General features: G+C 49.2%; 1 protein-coding gene across 4 annotated transcripts in view; it reads right to left on the bottom strand.

Moving 5' to 3' along the window:
- Positions 1 to 20883, bottom strand: part of FLNB (filamin B) — a 145201-nt gene that overhangs the window by 24811 nt on the left and 99507 nt on the right. The window contains exons 21-33 of one of the 4 annotated variants that reach the window (XM_025885762.2): positions 19881 to 20478; positions 19033 to 19206; positions 18070 to 18232; positions 16979 to 17139; positions 12192 to 12359; positions 10818 to 10910; positions 9906 to 10029; positions 8307 to 8463; positions 7082 to 7271; positions 5039 to 5286; positions 2389 to 2460; positions 1558 to 1660; positions 737 to 877 (exon numbers count right to left, since the gene is read on the bottom strand). In XM_025885762.2, the coding sequence (XP_025741547.2) occupies positions 737 to 877; positions 1558 to 1660; positions 2389 to 2460; positions 5039 to 5286; positions 7082 to 7271; positions 8307 to 8463; positions 9906 to 10029; positions 10818 to 10910; positions 12192 to 12359; positions 16979 to 17139; positions 18070 to 18232; positions 19033 to 19206; positions 19881 to 20478 (2392 nt within the window). The remainder of the gene's footprint in view (positions 1 to 736; positions 878 to 1557; positions 1661 to 2388; positions 2461 to 5038; positions 5287 to 7081; positions 7272 to 8306; positions 8464 to 9905; positions 10030 to 10817; positions 10911 to 12191; positions 12360 to 16978; positions 17140 to 18069; positions 18233 to 19032; positions 19207 to 19880; positions 20479 to 20883) is intronic. The other 3 variants (XM_073901412.1, XM_025885759.2, XM_025885760.2) reach the window with 3 other exon arrangements.

Raw genomic sequence — 20883 nt, 5'->3', positions numbered from 1 at the left:
AATGTGCGGTGTGGGCTAATATTAATGTACGAATGGGAAAGGGCTTAAGAAATGGGAAACATTTGTTTGTAGAGTCTTAAAAATCTTCTGAAATCCAACATAAAAAGTTAACAGCAGTCAGGTTCACAGAGAGGTCAGGTGGGTGATGTGGGCAGAAGGAAGCCTTTCCCCATAATGTTTTTTAAACCATGTGGATATGTTGCCTACTCAATATATTAAATTAAAAAACAGAACTGTTTGAACATTAAAAAAAAAAGGAGAAGAACACGAATAACACTGTGCTGGTTGACGGACATGAAATCTGAGCTGAATTTCCTTGCCAAGGGCAGTGTGAACATAAAGCAGCTTCTCCTCTCCTCCCACCCCAAAGCCCCGCACCACACAGGGCTCTGCAGGCCAGGCTGGAAAGTCCCTCGATGCACCTCACATTTTTCTCCCAGCGCACCCTTTGCCCATGCTCGGCGTAGTGACAAAGACAAACAATCATGGACCTAAGGGCCTGAACTGTGACCCAGGACACTTAGTTGCACCATCCCTTCTGAAAAGTAGCTGGATCTGCTGGGGTCACAGGCTGTTTGGTTTCACAGGGACTCCCACACTGCATTCCCAATCCTGCCACGGAGAGCAGTTTCCCACACAGCAGCTGACTGAACGTCTGTGCAAACCTCCCAAACGTTCAGGCCCAAATCCTGCCGTCCTGTGGGGCGTGCTGCCCCGGGGGCGGAGCCTGACTCACCAGGGATGTGGCTGCCCATGTATTTGATGTGCATCTCATGCAGCCCGACCTCAGTGGGGGCGTATCTGACTGTGACCGTGCCGTCCTTGTTGTCTACAATCTCAGGTGTGGCTGTCTTCCCCGAAGGCATGTGGACCTCTCCTGTTGGAGCACAGGGAGACAGGGCGATGAGCCCCCCACAGGGACGTCCCTGGGAGAGGCTGAGTGCAAAGGCGCAGGTGGCCTTCAGATCCAAGGGCACTCACTGCTGCCTAAAGCATCCAAGACCCCCAACAGGAAAACAGAGACATGTTTGCCTTTATTTTGTTCCCTTTTCCTTCCACAAAATGCAGCAGGCAACTCAAGTAAAGAGTTTTCTACTTTTGTACTGAAAGTGAGCAGCTCAAACTAGACTAGAAAAGACCGTGAGGCCAGCAGCATTAGCAGAGTGTCAGCTCAAAGAGATATGGGCATTAAAAGGAGGCTGGAGGGAAAAGGAACTCTTGTACAAGAGACTTCAGCGTGACTGTCACCTCTGGAAAGGGGAGAGAGTAAGACAAGGCAGGAAAACAGGAGGGACAGGAACCTGACAGTCAAGAGCTATCTAAACAGAGCAGTCCTTAACCTGGAGAGAATCCCCGGCCTTAACCTGGAGAGAAGGTAACACAAGTCATAAATGAACCACCCCCTTCAGAGACACACATATATACAGTGAATATTCTGCAATCTCAGGGGCTCATGGATACCAGGTGTCGGGCACAGGTGGAACCACCTCCCAGGCGCTGTTCTAGAAAGCTAGGGCAATCCAGGGAGAACAAGGCAGCTTTCAAGAATGTGCTTACCGGTGATTTCCCCTTTCCTGACCGCAAACGGAATGACCAAGTCGAAAGGCTTGAACCCCAGGCCGTTCATGTCACTCACAGGGACATAGGCCTCTTCGGTCACCTAAAAACAGGAAGGAGCCATCACTGGGTAAAGAGGACAATGGTGTGGGCCGATGAAGCAACAGAGGGCAGAGGAGCTGGGAATTCTGCAAGCTAGTGCTGCTGGGATCTGGGGATGTGGCTGCCATCCACGCAGGACGGCCTCTGTCTAACCAGCCCCAGGGCTGGCGCAGAGCCTGAAGGATTGGAGAAGTCACTCTGACCAATTGCTAACAATCACTAGGCAATTCGCTTGTAGAATTCCCAGCAGTGCTCAAGGGAAAGTGGAAAAGTGAGAGATAGCAATGTCTGTGAGTCCCAAGAGGCTCCACCTGGAAAGGTTTAGTTGCTTGTGGCCTGGAAAAGAAGGTGCGTTTTAAGTGGCAGAAAGTAGCAGCGGGTGGCTTTCCCCCCGAACAGAAACCAAGTGTGCAAGGGGCAGCTGAGAGTGTCAGCAGGAGGGCTGAGGACAGTCCGTGTTTCTCTGAACCGTGGGGACAAACGACACTGAGCGTGATCATAACATGACGGCTGGAGATTCGTGGAGCGCATACGATGACACGGGCGGCTCTCATTACAGAGGAAGCGGGGATCACTGTGACGGACTGATCAGTGGGGGACAAACCAATGACCAGGACACCCAGGGGGCTTAAGCAATCCCCAGAAAGCAGGCTATAGCTTTTCTGAAATGAAGGCTGAGTGAACACAGAAATGCCAAAAGGAAAAAAAAAAAAAAAAAAAGAAGTGTACCCAGGGCCTGAATCCGGGGGAACATGCATTTACCGGTGCCTCCTCCACAGCCTCGACTTCCCCATCCGTGGCCTGGTCGGTGGCAAATGGAGATTAGTTGGGAATCACATGGAAGGGATGCTGCCACTTTAGTAGGTCCTACAACCTGAGGGCTGCTTCCTCCCCATCTGCTCCATCTCATTACAGCAGGGAGCCACTTGCTCTAGCGGGAGCCTATACTCTTCCCCCTCTTGTGGAAAGGGAGTTGGCATCCTTCCTTCAAATGTCAAATCCACATGTCCTTTGAACGCGCAACCCCACTTCTAGGAAGCGGGCCTACAGAAATGCTAGCCAGAGTGTCTACAGCTAAGTGATACGTGCAGGGGATTTTACTCTGGCCGTTTGTGGTCATGAGAACTTAGAGGTGCCTAAAATGTCCATCTGCCCGGGAGTCCGTTAATTATGCAAACCTGTATGCTCGGAAAAGCTACCGAGTCTGATGAATGAATGGGGAAGGGTACCTATGACACATGGAGGGACCGAGACGAGTCGCAAAGCACTGGGTAGGACGCAATCCCGTGCACAAAGCTGATCGGTTTGTTGTGCTAACAGGGAAAAAGGAACACCAGTCCCTTCTGCGGCACGGAACTGGGAAGGTGGTCTCCTGTTATTTGATGAATGTCTCTGGTATTAATGTTTTAAAAGTCTTTATAAATTCATTTTTTTAAAAACCACAGACTTCATGTTCCTGATCCGATCAACCTGATAGGGGAGGGATCCCCCTCTTCTACCATAATCAACAACAAGAACTGGAAGGCCCTCCCTGCTCAGAGGAAGGCCAACATGCCTGCTTTACTCCTTTTTGTGTACTTTAGCATCTGCAGAAAGGGGGCTTCACATAGAAAGGCAGCTTTGTGAGCTTCACCCTTTGGAACAGCCCTGTCCCCGCCTCCTAGGGCTCTCTCACAGTGGTGCTATGCAGGGACAAACTGGTCGGGAGGAAGATCTTTCAACGGCCAGGCTATGGCCTTTGATCCAGGACTTCTCAACGGGGATAAGCAGATACACTGCTAGACCCATGACTGCATCATCTATTAAGCTGAATCAGCCTGCTGGGGCTCCTGGAGACATGAGCTCTGGAGACTTGTAGCCACAAGTCTGTAGAGGGAGGCAAGGAATCCACATGCAAAGTCTACCTAGGTAAGACTGGAGAGAGCTTGAAATGGGAGAATAAAGACCCAAGCCAGGTACTATGGGTGACCATCCCACCTTTCTGCCTTCAGTAGTGGTTAGGATATCTGCACAATGTATCCTAATAATCCAGGCTAAGGAGACATTTATTCCCAATGAGTCTGGTGGCACCCACTTCAGGTCCCTGACTCAGCAGCTAAAATGACGTTGAATTTCCACACTGACTTTTCTCACTTGGCCGCGCCTAACCCAATCCTTAGCTCGCTGCACCAGCAAGGCCATGACCTCTGCCCAGGAGCTGCTCTTCCATGCTGCCCTATTTCAATCAACCTGATAAAACCTGCTACAGACTAAAACAGATTCTTAAAACGACAACTGGGACCCGTCTCAGTAAATAAGAATGACAGAAACTCTCTAGCTGCATTTCTTTCTGCCCTGAAGGAGAAAAACACTCCCAAATGAACAGTGTCAAAGTCAACAGGCACTTACATCCTTGAGACAAAAAAGAGCCTCCAGATCTCTGGCAGGATGTTTACAGATAAACAAACATCTATGGAAAGGGGAAAAAAGCTACAACCGATGACAGACCATTTGGAAGGGAGGCACCACCTTCTGTTTGGAAGGGAGTCCCTTCTCTGTTGCTACATAAAGTGCAATCATTAGAAGGGGCTTCGCCGGCTGTGCATGGGGCTAGGTCACTGAGGCCTAAGGACTTTGTGGTCGAGCACAGCTGTTGCCCATGGCATCAAAGGACGCCAGGTAAGAGGCATTCGGTGGCTATCCAGAGCAGGCACACTGGGCTTCGTGACCTTGAGTCTAAGCCTTGTTCCTACACCTCACCTGCAAAAGGGCCAACAGTGCTTGGTTTTAAGGGTCAAATGAGGTTTCTAATCTTGTCCTGATTGAAGAATCTTCATAATCAGAGGAGGCTCCAAGAGTCACTTGTTGAAAACTAAGGAGCCTCACCATTCTGGCCTTTCTTCTAAATGTTCCTATTCAAAAGACATGCCATTCCCTAGGCCTATGCAAAATCTGAATCTTTCCAAAACAAAACTGGAGGCACTTTGTGTCCTGGGATACGGGTCAAGTCTCCAGACATAACGGCAACAGGAACCTCTCTCCTCCAGGCTGTGGAGATGGGGAAGGAGGAAGAGCTAGAAGAATAAAAAACGTGTCTTACTTACACACATTTTATGGTCCGAGTGTAACTTTCTGAACTGGGCTTCGGCCAGGACACTGCTTAAGACCCTTAGCCTGACGGATACTTCGATGGCCAATAAGATTCCTCAAAAACACTTAACAGCCAAAAGCCTCTGGATTTCTAGAGATTACTCTAGCACTTTACAAGGTCATGACTACTTAAAAAATTTTTAAAGGAAAAAAAAAACAGTGGGAGGGGCTGTTCTAGCCAGGATTTAACAGATGGCAGCTGTACGGTTTCTGTCATACTAGAGCGCTCTAAGGAAGGAATTTTCCTTACCATGACTGTGAAGGGGCTGTTGGGAATATCAACGCCACCAAAGCGCACGTAGATGACATAGGTGCCTGGCTTGGCGGCCGTGTAGAAGATGTCGTAGGTACCATCCTCATTCTCGATGACATCGGCCTCAGCCTCAGTGCCGTCGGGGGTCAGAACCGTGCAGGTCACCTTCCCTTTCCCAGCAGTCTTGGCATCGACCACAAAGCCCACTTCCTCGCCGGTTTTCACGGTGGAGGCAATTCCAGGACCTGGAGAACAAGTTCAGAAGAGAATGGAAGCTCCAGCCTCAGACAACTGCCCGGGAGGCCCCAACACGAAGCACATGCTGGTGCGGTCTGCATCTGTCAACGCCAGACCTCTGACGAAGGCCACACACAGGGCGGTCCCGGAGATCCCCAGGGGAAAGTGCTGCTTCCGGGGATGCTCCGTCCCTTACTTAGGAAACAAGCTCCAAGTGTCAACCACGTGTCGGACCTGGCTTGCTGGCATTCAAAGGTCTGAGGATGATGGTCAACTTCCCTAAGCAAATACACAGTGGGCATTTATTTCCTTGAAGGCCAGGTACACACAACAGTGAACCAAACACAGTTTCTGCTGTGGACATGTTCATAATCTAACAGGCAGGCCGGGCACCAAGAACGACAGCTCGATGTGCTGTGGGAACACTCAGGTACAGAAAAAATCATCAGCTGTGCTTCAGAGAAGTGTCTCGTAGCACAGCTCCATAAAGGAAGTTCTAGGAATTTGTATCCCAGCATTGCCACCTTGATGGAGGGCTTTTTGAGAAAAGGGGAATGGCTGAATTCTGAAGCACAGGTACGGTTGGCTAGGGGAGACTTACCACCTCTGTCCCTGAACCCTGACCAGTCTGTCTGAATGGGGGCACCCTTTACACAGGATCCACACATCAGGGAATGCAAACAAGTGAACCAAAAAAAAAAAAAAAAAAAACCACACACAAAAACAGCAAAGTGTGTAGAAGCAATAGGGAGTGCTAAGAACATGTTGTTCAGAGTGGGAGTAGTAGAAGGGAGCCTGGGGCCAGCCTGTGGAAGGCCCTGAAGGACAAACAGAGAACTGTGGCCTCCAGGAGCCCCCAGGCTGAGAGGGTATCCTGCTCAGCATTCTGCCCCAGCAAGGGAGGGAATAGGGCCTGGAGAGCAAGGAGGAAGTCCCCACCCGGTATTATCACACCCGCAGGTTAGTAAAGGCAATTTAATCATTCCTGGCAGATAGCACAGACCTAGGAGGTGGTGGATCGGATTGGCCGGTGGTTCAAAATTTCTCAATGTTTGAGGCCCTAACTGCCAAGCTGAGCAATTTACAACTTGCTCTGAAAGCCAAAAGTTTTTCCTCCATTCAGAACAAGATATGAGAGAAATAGAACACATCCAGGGTGGACATATGTTTAATTTAAAGAGAAACAAATCTGTTTCATTTCAGAGATGGGGATTCATGTTTTGACATCTGCTGGAATAGCATCAGAATAACAAGAGCTGTTCTTAGAAACAGAAGAGCCCGTAATGGTCTTAGTCGTGTCTCAGAAACTGAAGGAAGTGTGATGTTTAAATATTTCTGGAGATATTCTGAGAGACGTAGGCACAGTCTCGGGTGCTAAGGAAAAACCTAGATCCTTGAATGCGTTTCTCTAATGCTGACCTAAAATGCTCTTGAATAAAATCTTGAGTAATTAAACCATCTACTCAGGAAAGGCATACAGTTGCAGCTCTTCATGGGAGCTACCACCACAGTGGAGATCTTAACAAAGGCAGCCACTTCAAAAGTAACATAATAATAGCTTCCCTGTGCCTGGCACCGTGCTAAGCATTTCTCATGCCTGACCTCATCTAATCTTTGCAATAACCCTGTGAAAAAGTCTCTGATCCTGAGAAGAGTTTCTTGAATTCAAATGTTCTCAGAAAGATCTTCCATCTGAGTCTGACCAAAGCTCAGAGCGGTTGAGCAACTTGCCCTAATCACACAGCCACTGAGTGGCAGAGAAGGGCTAGCCCCTGGCTTTCTGACCCCAAAGCCCACACTCACCGGTGGCCAGGCACTTGCTGGCATCTCCTGTCTGTGTGGCCCGGATGCGGTAGGGGGACAATGGGATGTCATCCCCCCCGTAGGTGACCCCAATCATATAGCGTCCAGTCTTGTCAGGGATGTAGGTGACTGCGTACGTGCCATCCTCATTGTCATGGACAATGGCTCTTTTGGGTTTTCCCTCTTGGTCCTGTGAATCACAGAGAAATGCTATTTAGGATGTTGTCATCAAGATGTAGAAACCAGTCATGGGAAACCGAGACACATTTTGCTTATTAACTGGTGCCTCTATTCAGGAGACAGAATTAATGGCTTAATATAATCTTAATTATCATCTTTTTTGGGGGGGAGGTAGGGAGGGGAGAAGGTCACACCATATGGACATGGTCAATTTTTAGGAATTTTACGGTCAAGTGAACAAGAGCTGATTCAGCTCCGGACCCAATGAAATGTAGGGAGATGAGGGGGCCGAGGTTCCTGGTCCTACATCACCACAGCCGCTCTCTCTCTTCTCTTTAGTAAAAGGCTCCCAATTGTTGGCTGGGCGCACTGCTCCCACTTGCTAGCAAACTTTGCCACTAGGTATGGCCAGGGGACTTGTGACAAAGTTCCAGTAAATGAGAGGGAAGTGAGAGTCACACAGAGCGGCTCGAGACTGCTGACTGAGCTGAAGGTCCCCTTTTCCCCTTCTGCCTTTTCTCCTCCCTGTGGCCTGCCAGGTGCATCAGCTCATGGTCCACGAGGAGACTTCAGGACAGAAGCCACATGCTAGGACCGAGGAGCAGAGAGATGGAGCCAGCTTCCTTGCAGAGCCACACAGCACCCAGGCGGCTCACCTCTGGGCTCCCTTAACCAGAGAGAATAATCCCATGGGTTGGAGCCAGTCTTATTTGCGGGGGTGTTGTGATATGCAGCACAACCTAGTCTTAACTAATCTGATGAGGAATTTAAAACATTTTAAAACAAAAGCAGAGGAATGGATAGAATAGAGATCAAAGTACATGAGATTCATACAAACGCGGTACTTGGAGCTATACCTCCAGACCTCTCACTCAGGCAAGCATGTCTGCTGTCCTGCACAATTACCGATTCTCTGGTGGGAAAAAAATTCATCAAACATTTGCATCAGGCCAGAAATGGGTTATTAAAATCTTGCTCTTATCCCTGGCCAGGAAGTTAGGTCTTCATTAATCATATTTGACTCTAGGAAAAAACGCAAAGTTACCGTGATCTGAACAGCAAGCAGGCCTTCCCCAGCATCTCTGGCATCAATAGCAAACTCCACGGGCAGACTGGCAGGCACACCATAGGAACTGAGGCCGGGGCCACTGGCAGTCACTTTGCTGGCATCGTATGTGGGAAGGACCTTGACCTTGAAGGGACTTGAAAGACACATACACATCCTCCGTCAGTGTCAATACTGTCAACCCAGCTATATATGATCTCCCTTACACAAAGAGACTGGGCTCGAGAGGGGGGATTTCTATAGCAGATAAGACAGTGAGTGCCTAACGTACCTTAAATCGAGCAGAAATTTACAACCATGTAACCATCATACGCTTTCCCTGAGTGTATTCCATGGGATACACATTAATCCCCAACTTGGTTTGGGAGACACAGTTAACTCACTTTTGTTAGGCTAAGAAAATGGTCACCAAGATGTGAAGGGGATATTGGAATTAGGAAACAATGTTGGAATAATAAAATTAATATCTTATCCTCTTCTATTTTTAGGATGCTTTAGATGGTGAACTACCTATTTGCAAAGTAATACATAAATGTAATTTATAAATTATCTATTTCTACATACCTAGAGCTATATGTGTATCTGTACATAAAATACATATTAGGGGGGCGCCTGAGTGGCTCTGTCAAGTGTCTGCCTTCGGCTCAGGTCATGATCCCAGGGTCCTGGGATCGAGCCTTGCATCGAGCTCTCTGCTCCACAGGAAGCCTGCTTCTCCCTCACCCAGTCCCCCTGCTTGTGTTCCCTCTCTCGCTGTGCCTCTCTCTGTCAAATAAATAAAATCTTTTTAAAAAATTTAAAAAAATAAAAAAATACATATTAGGGGTATGGGTAAATTTTTTTCATCTTAAGGGGTATGAAAAGAATCCTTTGGAAGCTGTTCTGCCAGAGGAAGAGCACATGCAACATTTCATATTAATATGAATGAGGAACGAGGCTTCTATCTAATACCCTCTGGGAACACAATTGTCAACCAAATCTTCCAGTAAAGAAGTAAAAAAGTAAAAATCTTCGCCCTAATCAAAGAACTACTTGCAAGGTCACCAGAAAGAAGACTTTGATGAACACATTCCTTGTTTCTTCAAAGATTCCCAACTCCTTAGTTTCAGCTCATCTTTAAATTAAAGATGGCCAAAAGGAACAAAGTAGGGGGATATAGGGTACCAAGAGAGGAGCAGCCACAGATATCAAGGCTAGTGTGTTGTTAACACCTGGGCACAGACAGCATGCAGGTTCTCATTGGTACCTGCTGATGAGGAAGATGGATGGGTAGATGGATGGGTGGATGGATGGGTAGACCGATGGATGGATAGATGGAAGGATGGATGGATGGGTGGGTGGGTGGGTGAATGGATGGATGGATGGATGGGGATGGATGGATGGAAGGAAGGACGGATGGACGGATGGATGGGTAGATGGGTGGGTGGGTGGGTGGATGGATGGATGGATGGGAAGATGGATGGGTAGATGGATTGCTGGGAGGGTGGACAGATGGATAAATGAATGAACAGGCCACCAGGACAGTGCTGGCCAATCCCATAGAGGGGTGGGCCTCAGGCTGGTTTGTCAGGAGCTTACCTACGAGGGATCTCTTCATCAGCATATTTAACCGAGACCATGTAAGGCCCCTCCTGGGATGGGGTGTAGGTCACTGTATGTGTGCCATCCCCATTGTCCACTATGTTCACCGGCTCCACCAGGCCTGAGAAGAGAAATGAGAGGTCTGAGGAACTGCTTAGACTCCCCTTCACTCCACCCTGGGCTGAGTTTGAAACAGGATCACATTCAATCCCAAGAGCTATTGGTTTCCACAGATGAGAAACATAAAGGTAGGCAGGCCATAATCAGAGGCCCGAGAAATCACAGGAGACAGGATCCCCAATTCATGGTTGCAGAAATGACCCCAAGAGACAACTTCAGCTTTCTGTTGGCTGAAGTACACTCAGTCAGCCCTTGAGTATAATTAAGGAGACTGCCCGTGCTTGTGTGAAGACACGTGTTACAGGCATGCTATCCCCTTTCAAGCTGGTGAGGTATGCTTGGGATGTGGCAATTTTACTCTATAGCTGAGGAAGGGCCAAAGAGTCCACAAGTTCAAACAGCACAAGTTAACCAATGGGCTGGCCAATCAAACTTATGGCCACCTTTGAGCACAGACCACTATGGCACCAGCAGGCTGGGGGTAGGTGCAGGGCAGGTGAGGGTGCCAATCTCATGGGGTGGAGGGGAATCTTCAAAGCGATGCCTGCAGGGGACGGTTAGAGAATGTGTTAAAGCATAATCAAGGCATGCATTGGGTTGGTAGATTCCAGATCCCGCTTCCGAACGTGAGCATCAAGGATGGGTCAACTGCAGGATAGGTTAAGCAAAGCACAGCATACTCATTAAGCAAAGCAGATGAGGCAGGAACAAGGCAATTTCAGGGGTGAGGCCAGCAAGAGGCATTCAGGTCACATAAATTAGAGCAGCAGCCAATAGGAAATTGCAAACCTGTCTCCGTAAAGTCACCCTTCGGGTCACCTTTAAAGAACTCTGAAATGGCTTTCAAGGGGCTACGCCATGACTGGGAATCCATCTCATCAGCTAAAATTAAAAGGCGGTTACTTCCGAGTCCTCCATAATAATAAAATAGAGGTAGATAGCTAAGTAAAGCCTCCCTCCCTTCCTCCCTCCCTCCCTCCCTCTCTCCTTCTATCTCTCACACACACACAGGTTTTAAAACTCAGTAACTATGCAGAATCAGATTCCAGCCCCATGACCTCATTTCCCTCAAACCACATCTGCCCTGAGCTTCAAAGGGCATAACCTCCTGGTGAACCCCATTAAGTAGAAAGTTCCTCTTCAAAGAAGGAAGCCCCCATTTGCCACTTCCATAAAGCCACGAACACATCACTGAATGAACACATGTGTTCATTATCTGAACACATCAGATAATTTAAGAAATTAGGGAGAGGATGGCACATTTTCAATGCCGGAAGAGGAAATGTGATTGCCTACCAATTAAGGTAAATTTCAGTGCACTTCAGGGCTTTGTCCCAAAATGGCCTGCTACTCAGACCAAACCCCAGTTCCAGGCTGCCAACAGGGCAGGCCAAACTGTCAACAAAGGCCATTCCCAAGAGACCCTCTCCCTCCAGGAAGTTGGGACAATGACAATGCCATGTGTCATATGGGCTGCATATCTGTCATTTCCAGAAATTTGGGGTGTGTTCCACATGGGCACCAAGGCACCTCAAAGAGAGTTATCACCTCCAAACCCACCGCCCACCCAAATTCCAGACCAACCCCGGTCACCTCCCCAATGCTGAGACATACATGTGAGAGCCCAAATACTACTTGCTCCATCTCACTACTTAAGAAAAATAAAAATTTAAAAAGTCACTTAGAGCCATATTATTAAATGGGGGAAAGACCACTAGAGAAATGAGAGATCTGCCTGCTTTTTAAAAGCAAGAGTTTCGGGGCGCCTCGGTGGCTCAGTCGGTTAAGCATCCGACTCTTGATTTCGGCTCAGGTCTCGATCTCAGGGTCATGAGGATGAGCCCCTCAGCGGGTTCCGTGCTCAGCAGGGAGTCTGCTTGAGGTTCTGTCTCTACCTCTGCCCTTCTCCCCCACTCACAAATGTGCACACGTGAGCATGGGTGCACTTTCTCTCTCTCTCAAAATATATAAATAAAATCTTTTAAAAATAAATAAATAAAAGCAGGAGCTTCTCCTGTTTAGCTAGAATATGGAACAATAAAGTAATTTAGGAAATTCAATTTTAAGTTCACGACCAAACTCCAAAGTCAAGCGCCCGCCAGGTCACGGGTGCCCTCACCTGGGGCAGGAGAATGCTGGCAGGAAGGCAGGATGCACACTCACCTCGTGGGCCCAGGACCCTCACTTCCAGAGGGGCCAGGCCAGCCTTGCTGCTGTCCACTGTGAAGGACTGTAAGATGCGGGCTCGGACACCGGAGCCCAGCCCGGGGCCAGCAACCTTGACCTTGCTCGGGTCCACGACATCCTTCACGGGAACTCTGAAGGGACTACCTGGAAAAGAAGTCACAGGATTCTGAGCACAGCTCACCCCGTGACAGGTGACCTGCCTCGTGTGCACCCAAAGCTGCACCCCAGGGGCCCTCCACTGTTTGGATCTCAGTCAAGGCCTCCCGCCTTGCTGTGTGTGCTCCCACGTGCACCCACCACGCGCAGGCATCGTGCCGCGTGCTGGGCCCAGAGTGCTTAATGGCCCTGTGGGAACCTACAGTGTTGGGAGACGGGCAAGGTAAACAAGGAGCTCTGACATCACATGTAACAGATGCTGGGGACATGTCCAAGCGTCGGTGGAACACTTAGAAGGCGACGAATCTCGTCTTCAGGAGGCCAGAGGAAGCCTTCCAGGGACAGCTAAGCTGAGACCAGAGAGTGAGGAGATAGCACCCAGGGAAGCAGATGGAGAAGGGCTTCAGGCACAGTGACGGGTGCGGGCAGAGGCCTGGAGGCGAGGGAGCAGACAGGCTGCTGAAGAGGCCGAAGGAGGACGCTGAGGGGTGGGAGGAAGGAGTGCAGAGGGCTACAGAGGTAGGGAGGCCTTCCAGCCCACATCTAATATCCTCTACGCAAACGGCTCCTGAGGGCTTCCTGGAGTCCTCCCCCTACCATGTAGCCCACACCCTCCCACCACAAATGGCCTACTTGGTTCCCGGGCCACTGGGTGAAGCCTTGCTTTCTCCCTGTCAGCTCTGGTCCTCCCACAGGGCTGACCCCACAGGTGACACTGGGGGCCTCCAACTCTTTGAAGGGATGGGTTTTAAAGACCAAGGAAAAAGGGGCGCCTGGGTGGCTCAGCCGGTTAAGCGTCTGCCTTCAGCTCAGGTCATGGTCCCAGGGTCCTGGGATCGAGTCCCGCAGCGGGCTCCCTGCTCTGCAGTGGTCTGCTGCTCCGTCTCCCTCTGTGTGCCTTCTCCCTCTCTCGCTCGCAAATAAATAAAATCTTTAAAGATTTTTTTTTTAATTAATTTATTTGGCAGAGAGAGACACAGCGAGAGAGGGAACACAAGCAGGGCGAGTGGGAGAAGGAGAAGCAGGCTTCCCGCTGAGCAAGGAGCCTGATGCGGGGCTCGATCCCAGGACCCTGGGACCATGACCTGAGCCGAAGGCAGCGCTTTAACGACTGAGCCACCCAAGCGCCCCACAAATAAAATCTTAAAAAAAAAAAAAGACCAAGGAAACACAAAATGCTGTGTGATCAGGATTTGCAAGAGAACCACTAAAGAGAAAAACTAGGGCTGGGCCAGGGTCCCTCATGGGATTCCCCCACCAATGGGGACTAAGTAAGACCTCCGCAGAGGTCAGCCAGAGACAGGAGCCCCAGTGTCCCTGGCATCATGCCTCCTTGGGCTACCAAGTCCATCACCAAGGGGCGACATGCACCTCTTGCTGTGCGCAGGAGTCCTTGTGCTCCCAAGGAGGCTGGCAAAATCAATGACTTCTAACTGCTACACAAACTCAGGTGTCTTCTGCTTTGCATCCCCCCAAATTTATCTGTTGTAGAATACGGTGGTAAATTAAAAAATCACACAAACAGAGGCCTTGGTTTTTTAACGATAGCTGGGTTTCAATGGCATCAAATTTTTCAGCTAACTGAAATAAACAGCTGACCCTGGCAAAGACAAACATCACCCTCCAGGCAGGGGTTTAGGGAAACAAAAGGGAGCTTCATTTCATAGAGAAACAGTTGAGAAGTTCAGTGTCAGCAAGTGATGGCGATGGACTACCTCTGAGGCCAATCTCCAAGTCAGAGCTTCTACTGGAAAGGGTCTGAACACGTAGCATGAGGGCAGCCAAGAACTAACAAGAAAACTTTAGACCCACGGTGGCAGATACCAAGCGTTCCCTGCCGCCCCGTTCCGTGCGCCAGGCAGACATCAAAAACCAGCCACAGCAGTTCTTCTTCCTGATGCACTTTTTCCCAGTGGATCCAGTTGATCTAAAAGCCACCACCAGCCGACCACAGCTGACCCACCAGGGGAAACCGATACGCCACAGGGGGGAGGACAGCATACCTGGTCAAAAATAACCCACTAGGGGTTTGCACCAGGCCAGGAAACACTGGACTAATGTTTAACCAATGAAAATCCCCATGAAAGCAAATGAGAAGACAGCAGGTTGCCGAATGTTTCATAGCAATGCCTCATGAGTTAGCTTACTAAGAAGCCCAACACTAAGACAACCAACCAACACTTTTACTAAATAACTGCCTGGAGAAGGGCCTGGATCTGGAAGAAGCTCTGAGCGGCAACAGAGATCTGAAACATAAGGACGTACCATCTACCTCTGATGAGAAAACCCCAAATGGGTCTCTTTTCATTGTAATTCTCAAAGATGGCCACCTGCTTCATGCTCCTGGGTCAGCCATGGGGGCCCAAACCCTCACCCTCTTCTGCGAGGGGACTTCCAAAGCTGAAAGCATCAGCCAGACCTTCCCAATGAAGTCGGAACAGGGTTGCTGTATCCATGACCAGGAGAGGCTCTTCTCCACTGCACCTGCCTCCTTGGAGCTACCACGTCTTCTCTCCTGACAACAGCCTTCCACCTGTTCTCTGCACCCTCCTCTCCCATCCCTCCCACTTTGAAACTGCCACGCTCCCCCAATACCCATGGCTCTGTCCTCTGTCACTGCGCCCTGTTCTTTCTTGGTAGCAGTAATCACGAGAAGCTGCATAAACACCAGACAGGAAGTTCCCGGAGCACAAGAGCTTTGACTGTCTTGTCCATGGCTGAATTCCCCTTGCCTAGTGCTGACAGGGATTTAAAAATCTATGATCAGTGGCAAAGACACGTTTGAGGAGAAATTTACCAATTTAGTTTTTCTTAAACTTAAAACAAAGCCTTCTAAGAAAATCTAAGCCTTCATAAAATTGAGGCTGAAGGGAGTATCTGAGGGGCACTAATTTGAGCTGAATGTCTGTGCTCTCTGACCAATGTGAGCGGAAGAGTGAGTCTGTGTACACATGTGAGTGTAGTAAGGAGGAAATGTCTACAGATTCAGCACTGTTTGGTCAATGCACACTCCAGCTTTTGGGAATCAATCCAGAAGCCCAAAAGCAAGCTCCTCAAGTCTGTTCCTTCTGCCTTAGTCTCATCCTGGCTTACGGCTTTCGGGGCAAGAATAACCCTGACCCATCCGAGGCTCTTCCTGCCCCAGGAGTCTTGGGGCAGGGTTCTGCCCTCTTTCTCACCATACCCAAGACAGGCATAGGCTGACTCAGTGGTGGCCCCCGGGGACTTTTTTTTTTTTTTTTTTTTTAAGATTTTATTTGAGAGAGAGACATAGATAGTGAGAGAGCCAGAGTTGGAAGGAGTGGGGGAGGTAGAAGCAGGCTCCCCGCCGAGCAGGGAGCCTGATGCAGGGCTCGATCCCAGGACCCTGGGATCATGACCCGAGCCAAAGGCAGACACTTAACCATCTGAGCCACCCAGGCGCACCGGCCCCCGGGGTCCTTGTTTCCACACCATACGACAGTCATCTACCCATCTAGATGTGTGCTGCTGAATGGCAACCATTTCATTAAACACAACCAGAACCTATGGAGATTCATCCCCCTGGAGCATGAAAGTTAGAGGGCCCTTCGTTACTGAAGTCATATTTCTCATTGTTTCAATCATATATAGCAGTGGTTCTCAACTAGAGGTGATTTTGTCCCGGAGTGGACACTTGGCAGTGGCTAGAGACATTTTTGGGTGTCCCAAAATGAAGGAGGGTAGGGGTGGTGGAATGCTACTAAATACCCTACAAAGCACAGGACAGCCCCCCTCCCCACAACAACAAAGAATTATCCCACCCAAAATGTCAATGGTGCTAAGGATGACAAACCTTGTTTTTGTTTTTTTTAAAGATCTGGTTTTTTTTATGTAATCCCTACACCCAATGTGGGGCTCAAACATGCAACCCCGAGATCAAGAGTTGTGCACTCCACTGACCGAGCCAGCCAGGCACCCGACAAACCCTGCTTTACAGCAAGTGTATATACATCATGAATTAGAAAAGAAATTAATAAATAAGAATTTGAGGGGCGCCTGGGTGGCTCCGTCGTTAAGCGTCTGCCTTCGGCTCAGGTCATGATCCCAGGGTCCTGGGATCGAGCCCTGCATCGGGCTCCCTGCTCCGCGGGAAGCCTGCTTCTCCCTCTCCCACTCCCCCTGCTTGTGTTCCCTCTCTTGCTGTGTCTCTCTCTGTCAAATAAATAAATAAAATCTTAAAAAAAAAAAAATTGAGTTTGTGGGTCTCTTTCGGCTACCAGGACTGTCCACGAAAAGCAGAAAATAAGAAAACAGGTATAAGGTGAAGAAGAACCAACCACAGACTAAAGTGGAGATTTTCACCTTTGTTAAAAAAAAAAAAAAATCAGCTTTCCCTTAAATTAAGAACTGGGTCCTCCAACACGTGAAAAATTTCCAGTCAAAATGCCAAGCCAATTCGTTTTGCCAGGTTACGTAAGGTCCTACTGGGAGTTGGGACAGTCTTAGAGGTACAGCCATAAGGCAAGTTCTCCCTTCACACCGACTGCAAATCTCAGACTCTCTTTCCCGCTCAGAGATAAGCAAGATGAAACCTGCTTTCGTGCCAAATCGTTATGCTTTGGGTCCCTTTCTGCGGGACCGCTTACCAGGGATGTGGGCTCCTCCATACGTGATGTTAACGTCGTAGTCCCCTGGAGCGAAGGGGGTGTACTCGGCACTACAACTTCCATCTTTGTTGTCTCTGCAGTTGATCTTCGACTCTGATGGCCCCTCCACAGTTATGCCGAGCCCACCAATGCCGGCCCCTCTGGAAAGGGTGGAAAAAAGAGGGAAGTGGTACTAGTGGTTCATGCTAGTCTGTTTATTGCCAGAATTATTTTAAAATCGATCAACAATCCCAGTGAGCCGACCTGACTCAATTACTGAAAATTCCTCAACAACGTAATATACAGACAGCTCTGAGTGCCCCCCCTTTTCCAATGCTTATCCTTCATTGGTTGTTCACATCTAATTGCATCTGTGACCAATTCTAGGAGGACGACTTCTAATATTTCACTTAACTAGGAAATGGACTATATGTTTCTGCATTATCAAGGTGAGGAGCTGCCATCTAGTTCTGGTTTGCTCAGCAACATTAGGACAATAACCAAGGGCTTTCTGGTACTTTTTGAGGTATACTTGGCCTCTCTCTGTAGCATTAAGTCTCTACAAAAGAAAATGCCTCATACACCATGGAAAAAAAAAAGCCTCTCAAAAGTTGGGAGACTAGGACACATATGTAGAATATACCCATAAAACTCCTTTAGAGGGGCGCCAGGGTGGCTCAGTTGGTTAAATGTCTGCCTTTGGCTGGGGTTCTTGATCCCAGGGTCCTGGGATTGAGCCCTGCATTAAGCCGTCAGCCCCACTGAGCAGGGAGTCTGCTTCTCCCTCTGCCCCTCCCCCGACTCATGTGCACACGCACTCGCTCTCTCTCTCAAGTAAATAAAATCTTAGAAAAAAAAAAGACTCCTTTAGTTATGAACATTAAGGAGGGCACATGACGTAATGACCACTGGGTACTATATAAGACTGATGAGTCACTGACCTCTGACCTCTGAAACTAATAATACACTATATGTTAATTCATTGGATTTGAAGAAAAAAGAATGCAAGAAGGCAGAAAATAAATTAATAAACAAACTACCCAGGGCTACTCCTTTTAGAGTCAACACACAGATCCCACGGCCTTGCTCACCTGGTAACCACGGTGAAGACGCTGGGTTTGTTGGTAAAGGCCTCTTTCAATCCTGGTCCTTGGGCTTGAACCCGAGAGGGCTGGCAGCCTTCGGTTACAGCCACTTTGAAGGGACTATGTGGGATGGGTACATCATCGTATGTCACCTCCACTACGTGGAGACCTGTTTCAAAACGACAAGCAGAAACATATTTGCACAGGAGTCACCTCCTTGTGGGAAGTAAGCCCCTCCTACAGAGTTTCATCCAGCACTCATATCTATCTATCCACTAGGGCCATGTTATGGGAAACAAGCAGGTTAAAGAAATAGTACAATATTGAGATGATCTGATTTTTTAAAAACATAGCTGTTTATTTATGCTTTCTGTTCATCTGGCAGCCACACAGCCCTCCGTCCCCAACACATATACAACACGCAAGGCCTCTCCCCCAAGCAAATATCACTAACTCTGTATTCAAGTTAAGTCATCTTAAATGCACTATCCTGATTTGGAAAAAACTTCCCCCAGTCATTAGCCAAGAGATAAAAGGAAATCCATGAAATAGAATATACATGCATCTACCTAAAGAGACTGAATATACCGCTACCAAAATATTTATAGTGCTTTTTTTTCTTTATCCTTTCATGATTTATCAAATTTTTAAGTAATTGCTAATATTCAAGAAAGAAATTATGTTTAAAAAAAAAGATACAAATGGGCACTATGCCATGACATCAGCCATAAGCCTCTCAGAGGAGCCTGAGGCTAACCCTGGCCCAGATGTCACACACCAGGGCCAGCACGTCAGGCACTGAGTGCACAGTGGCTCTGCTGGGGAAGATTTCTGCATGTCCCTGTCACTCTGTCCGTGCCTCTGCTGAGACAGGCCAGACACATAGGGCAGGAGTGAGCACCAGTCACCAAAGGAAATGGCCCAGCGCAGCTCTGAATGATGGTCATGTCCAAGAAGAAGTCAACTCACCTTTCTCGAAGGGCGTGTACTCCACCTGGTAGGTCCCATCAGCATTGTCCGTGACAAAGCACTCGGTAGAGGCCCCTGAGGGGTTGGCAATGTGGGCTTTGATGTGGTCGCCCCCCACCTGTGTCAGGGGCCGTGAATCGACCGTGAAGTCGGTGGTGGCTTCGCGAAACACGTCTGCGGAGCAATCACACAGAGGAGAACGTCACCAATACCCGGGACCTCAGACCAAATCCAAGAACCAGGGTTCTCGGCACTTTAGGTACATTATGTCTAAGTTCAGGGACAGCAGACGGCTGTTTTCTCTGACTCTCCAAATCAAGAGTATTAATGACCACCTCCCCCTGCCACCACCCTGCAAAAGCTGCTTCTTCCCAGGTGGCCTGTGGAAGCCCCCACCCATGACAACACGACTCCTTGCACACTTTTTGGACAAAGGTGGGGCTCTCGGACAGGTTAAAGGGAAAAGACAGATCTACTCTGCAGCAAGTATGGTAAGAGCACCACATTTTAAACCTTTTCAATGAGTGCCAAAAATGAAAGATCTTGAATTTCCACGTAAAAATCAAGATTTCTGGCTTTGCCAGAAAAATAGGAACATCTGCAGGCAGTGCTGGGCCCTGCTCCCCCTGGAGAAACAAAGCCAGGGTCGGCAGCAGAAATGCCACGTGCTCACCTGCTCTGCTGTGGTCCCTCCCCTCCTGATACCGACAGCACAGGTGGGTGTTTTCTTATGCCCCACCTGGCCCCCATGGGCATGTCTGTTTGCAGCTCTGAGTCTCTGGTGACCCCTAAGTCCCAAGTTATTTTGCAACCTTCCCCCACCCCTTTTTTTTTTTAATGAAACCCACCTTTTCCTTCTATTCCTGGCCCAAAGACTTTGACCCTGCTGGTGTCCACGGCAGGCTCCACCTTGACCCTGGCGGGGAAGTGGGGTACCAGCTCACCGCCATACTTCATGGTCAGAGTGTACATGCCGGCAGTCAGGGGCACGTAGGTCACCGCGTAGGTGCCGTCTTTGTTGTTTTCAATACAGACTTCGGCTTTTGCTCCCGAGTCTGAGATGGCTTCCAGGCCCAGGGCCCCGGGCCCCGCTTCCGAACAGTCAACACTCAGAAGCCCGGCTTCGCCCACCTTCCCATGCTGGAGACCTGGTCCCAAAGCCACGACTTTAGAGGGGTCGAAAGGCATTTCAATGTCGGCTTTGAAGGGAGAACCAGGTATGTGGACTTCTTCAAAGAGAATGTTGACAAAGTACTCCCCAGGCTTTGTGGGCAGGTAAGAGACGGAGCAGGTCCCATCACCATTGTCAGAACATTCAATTTTGGCCTCGCACGGACCTTCCACAGTGAGGCCCAGACCTCCTGTGCCTGCTCCTTTGGTGTCGATGGTGAACTCAGCAGGCTTGCCCACGAGACCACCTTCAAGGCCAGGACCATGGGCCTTCACCTGGTTGAAGAGAGTAAAAGTCACACTCTGCCTCGGCCAGCCCTACTTTACTACCCCAGCCTGCACTCAGCGCTGAGCTGCCTCTCACTCGAGGGCCCCTTCTCCCTGGGGCCTACCTCGTGTCAGACCGACACCGAGCTGGAGCCACAGTGCAATCCAGGCTGCGAACGGCTACGAGAGGGAGACACGCCTGTGAGCTCATTCAACACTGAAAGCCACAGCACAGAGGCGTGGTCCTCTGTGGGGGTGACTTCCCTTCCTGCCGTGCCCAGCACTTCTGAACCACAGGGCCGGAGGTGGAGGCCTGACATCTCGTCTCACAGACACATTCAGGGCTGAACGCTCGTAGGATGGTTTTATGGACCTCCCTGTTGCTTTGACAGCTACACCTCCCTCAACAAACTC

Source organism: Callorhinus ursinus, unplaced genomic scaffold (genome assembly GCF_003265705.2).
Source record: "Callorhinus ursinus isolate GAN/ISIS: 27379988/994484 unplaced genomic scaffold, GSC_fseal_2.0 scaffold15, whole genome shotgun sequence".
Classification (NCBI taxonomy): domain Eukaryota; kingdom Metazoa; phylum Chordata; class Mammalia; order Carnivora; family Otariidae; genus Callorhinus; species Callorhinus ursinus.
This window is presented reverse-complemented; position numbering and strand designations above follow the sequence as displayed.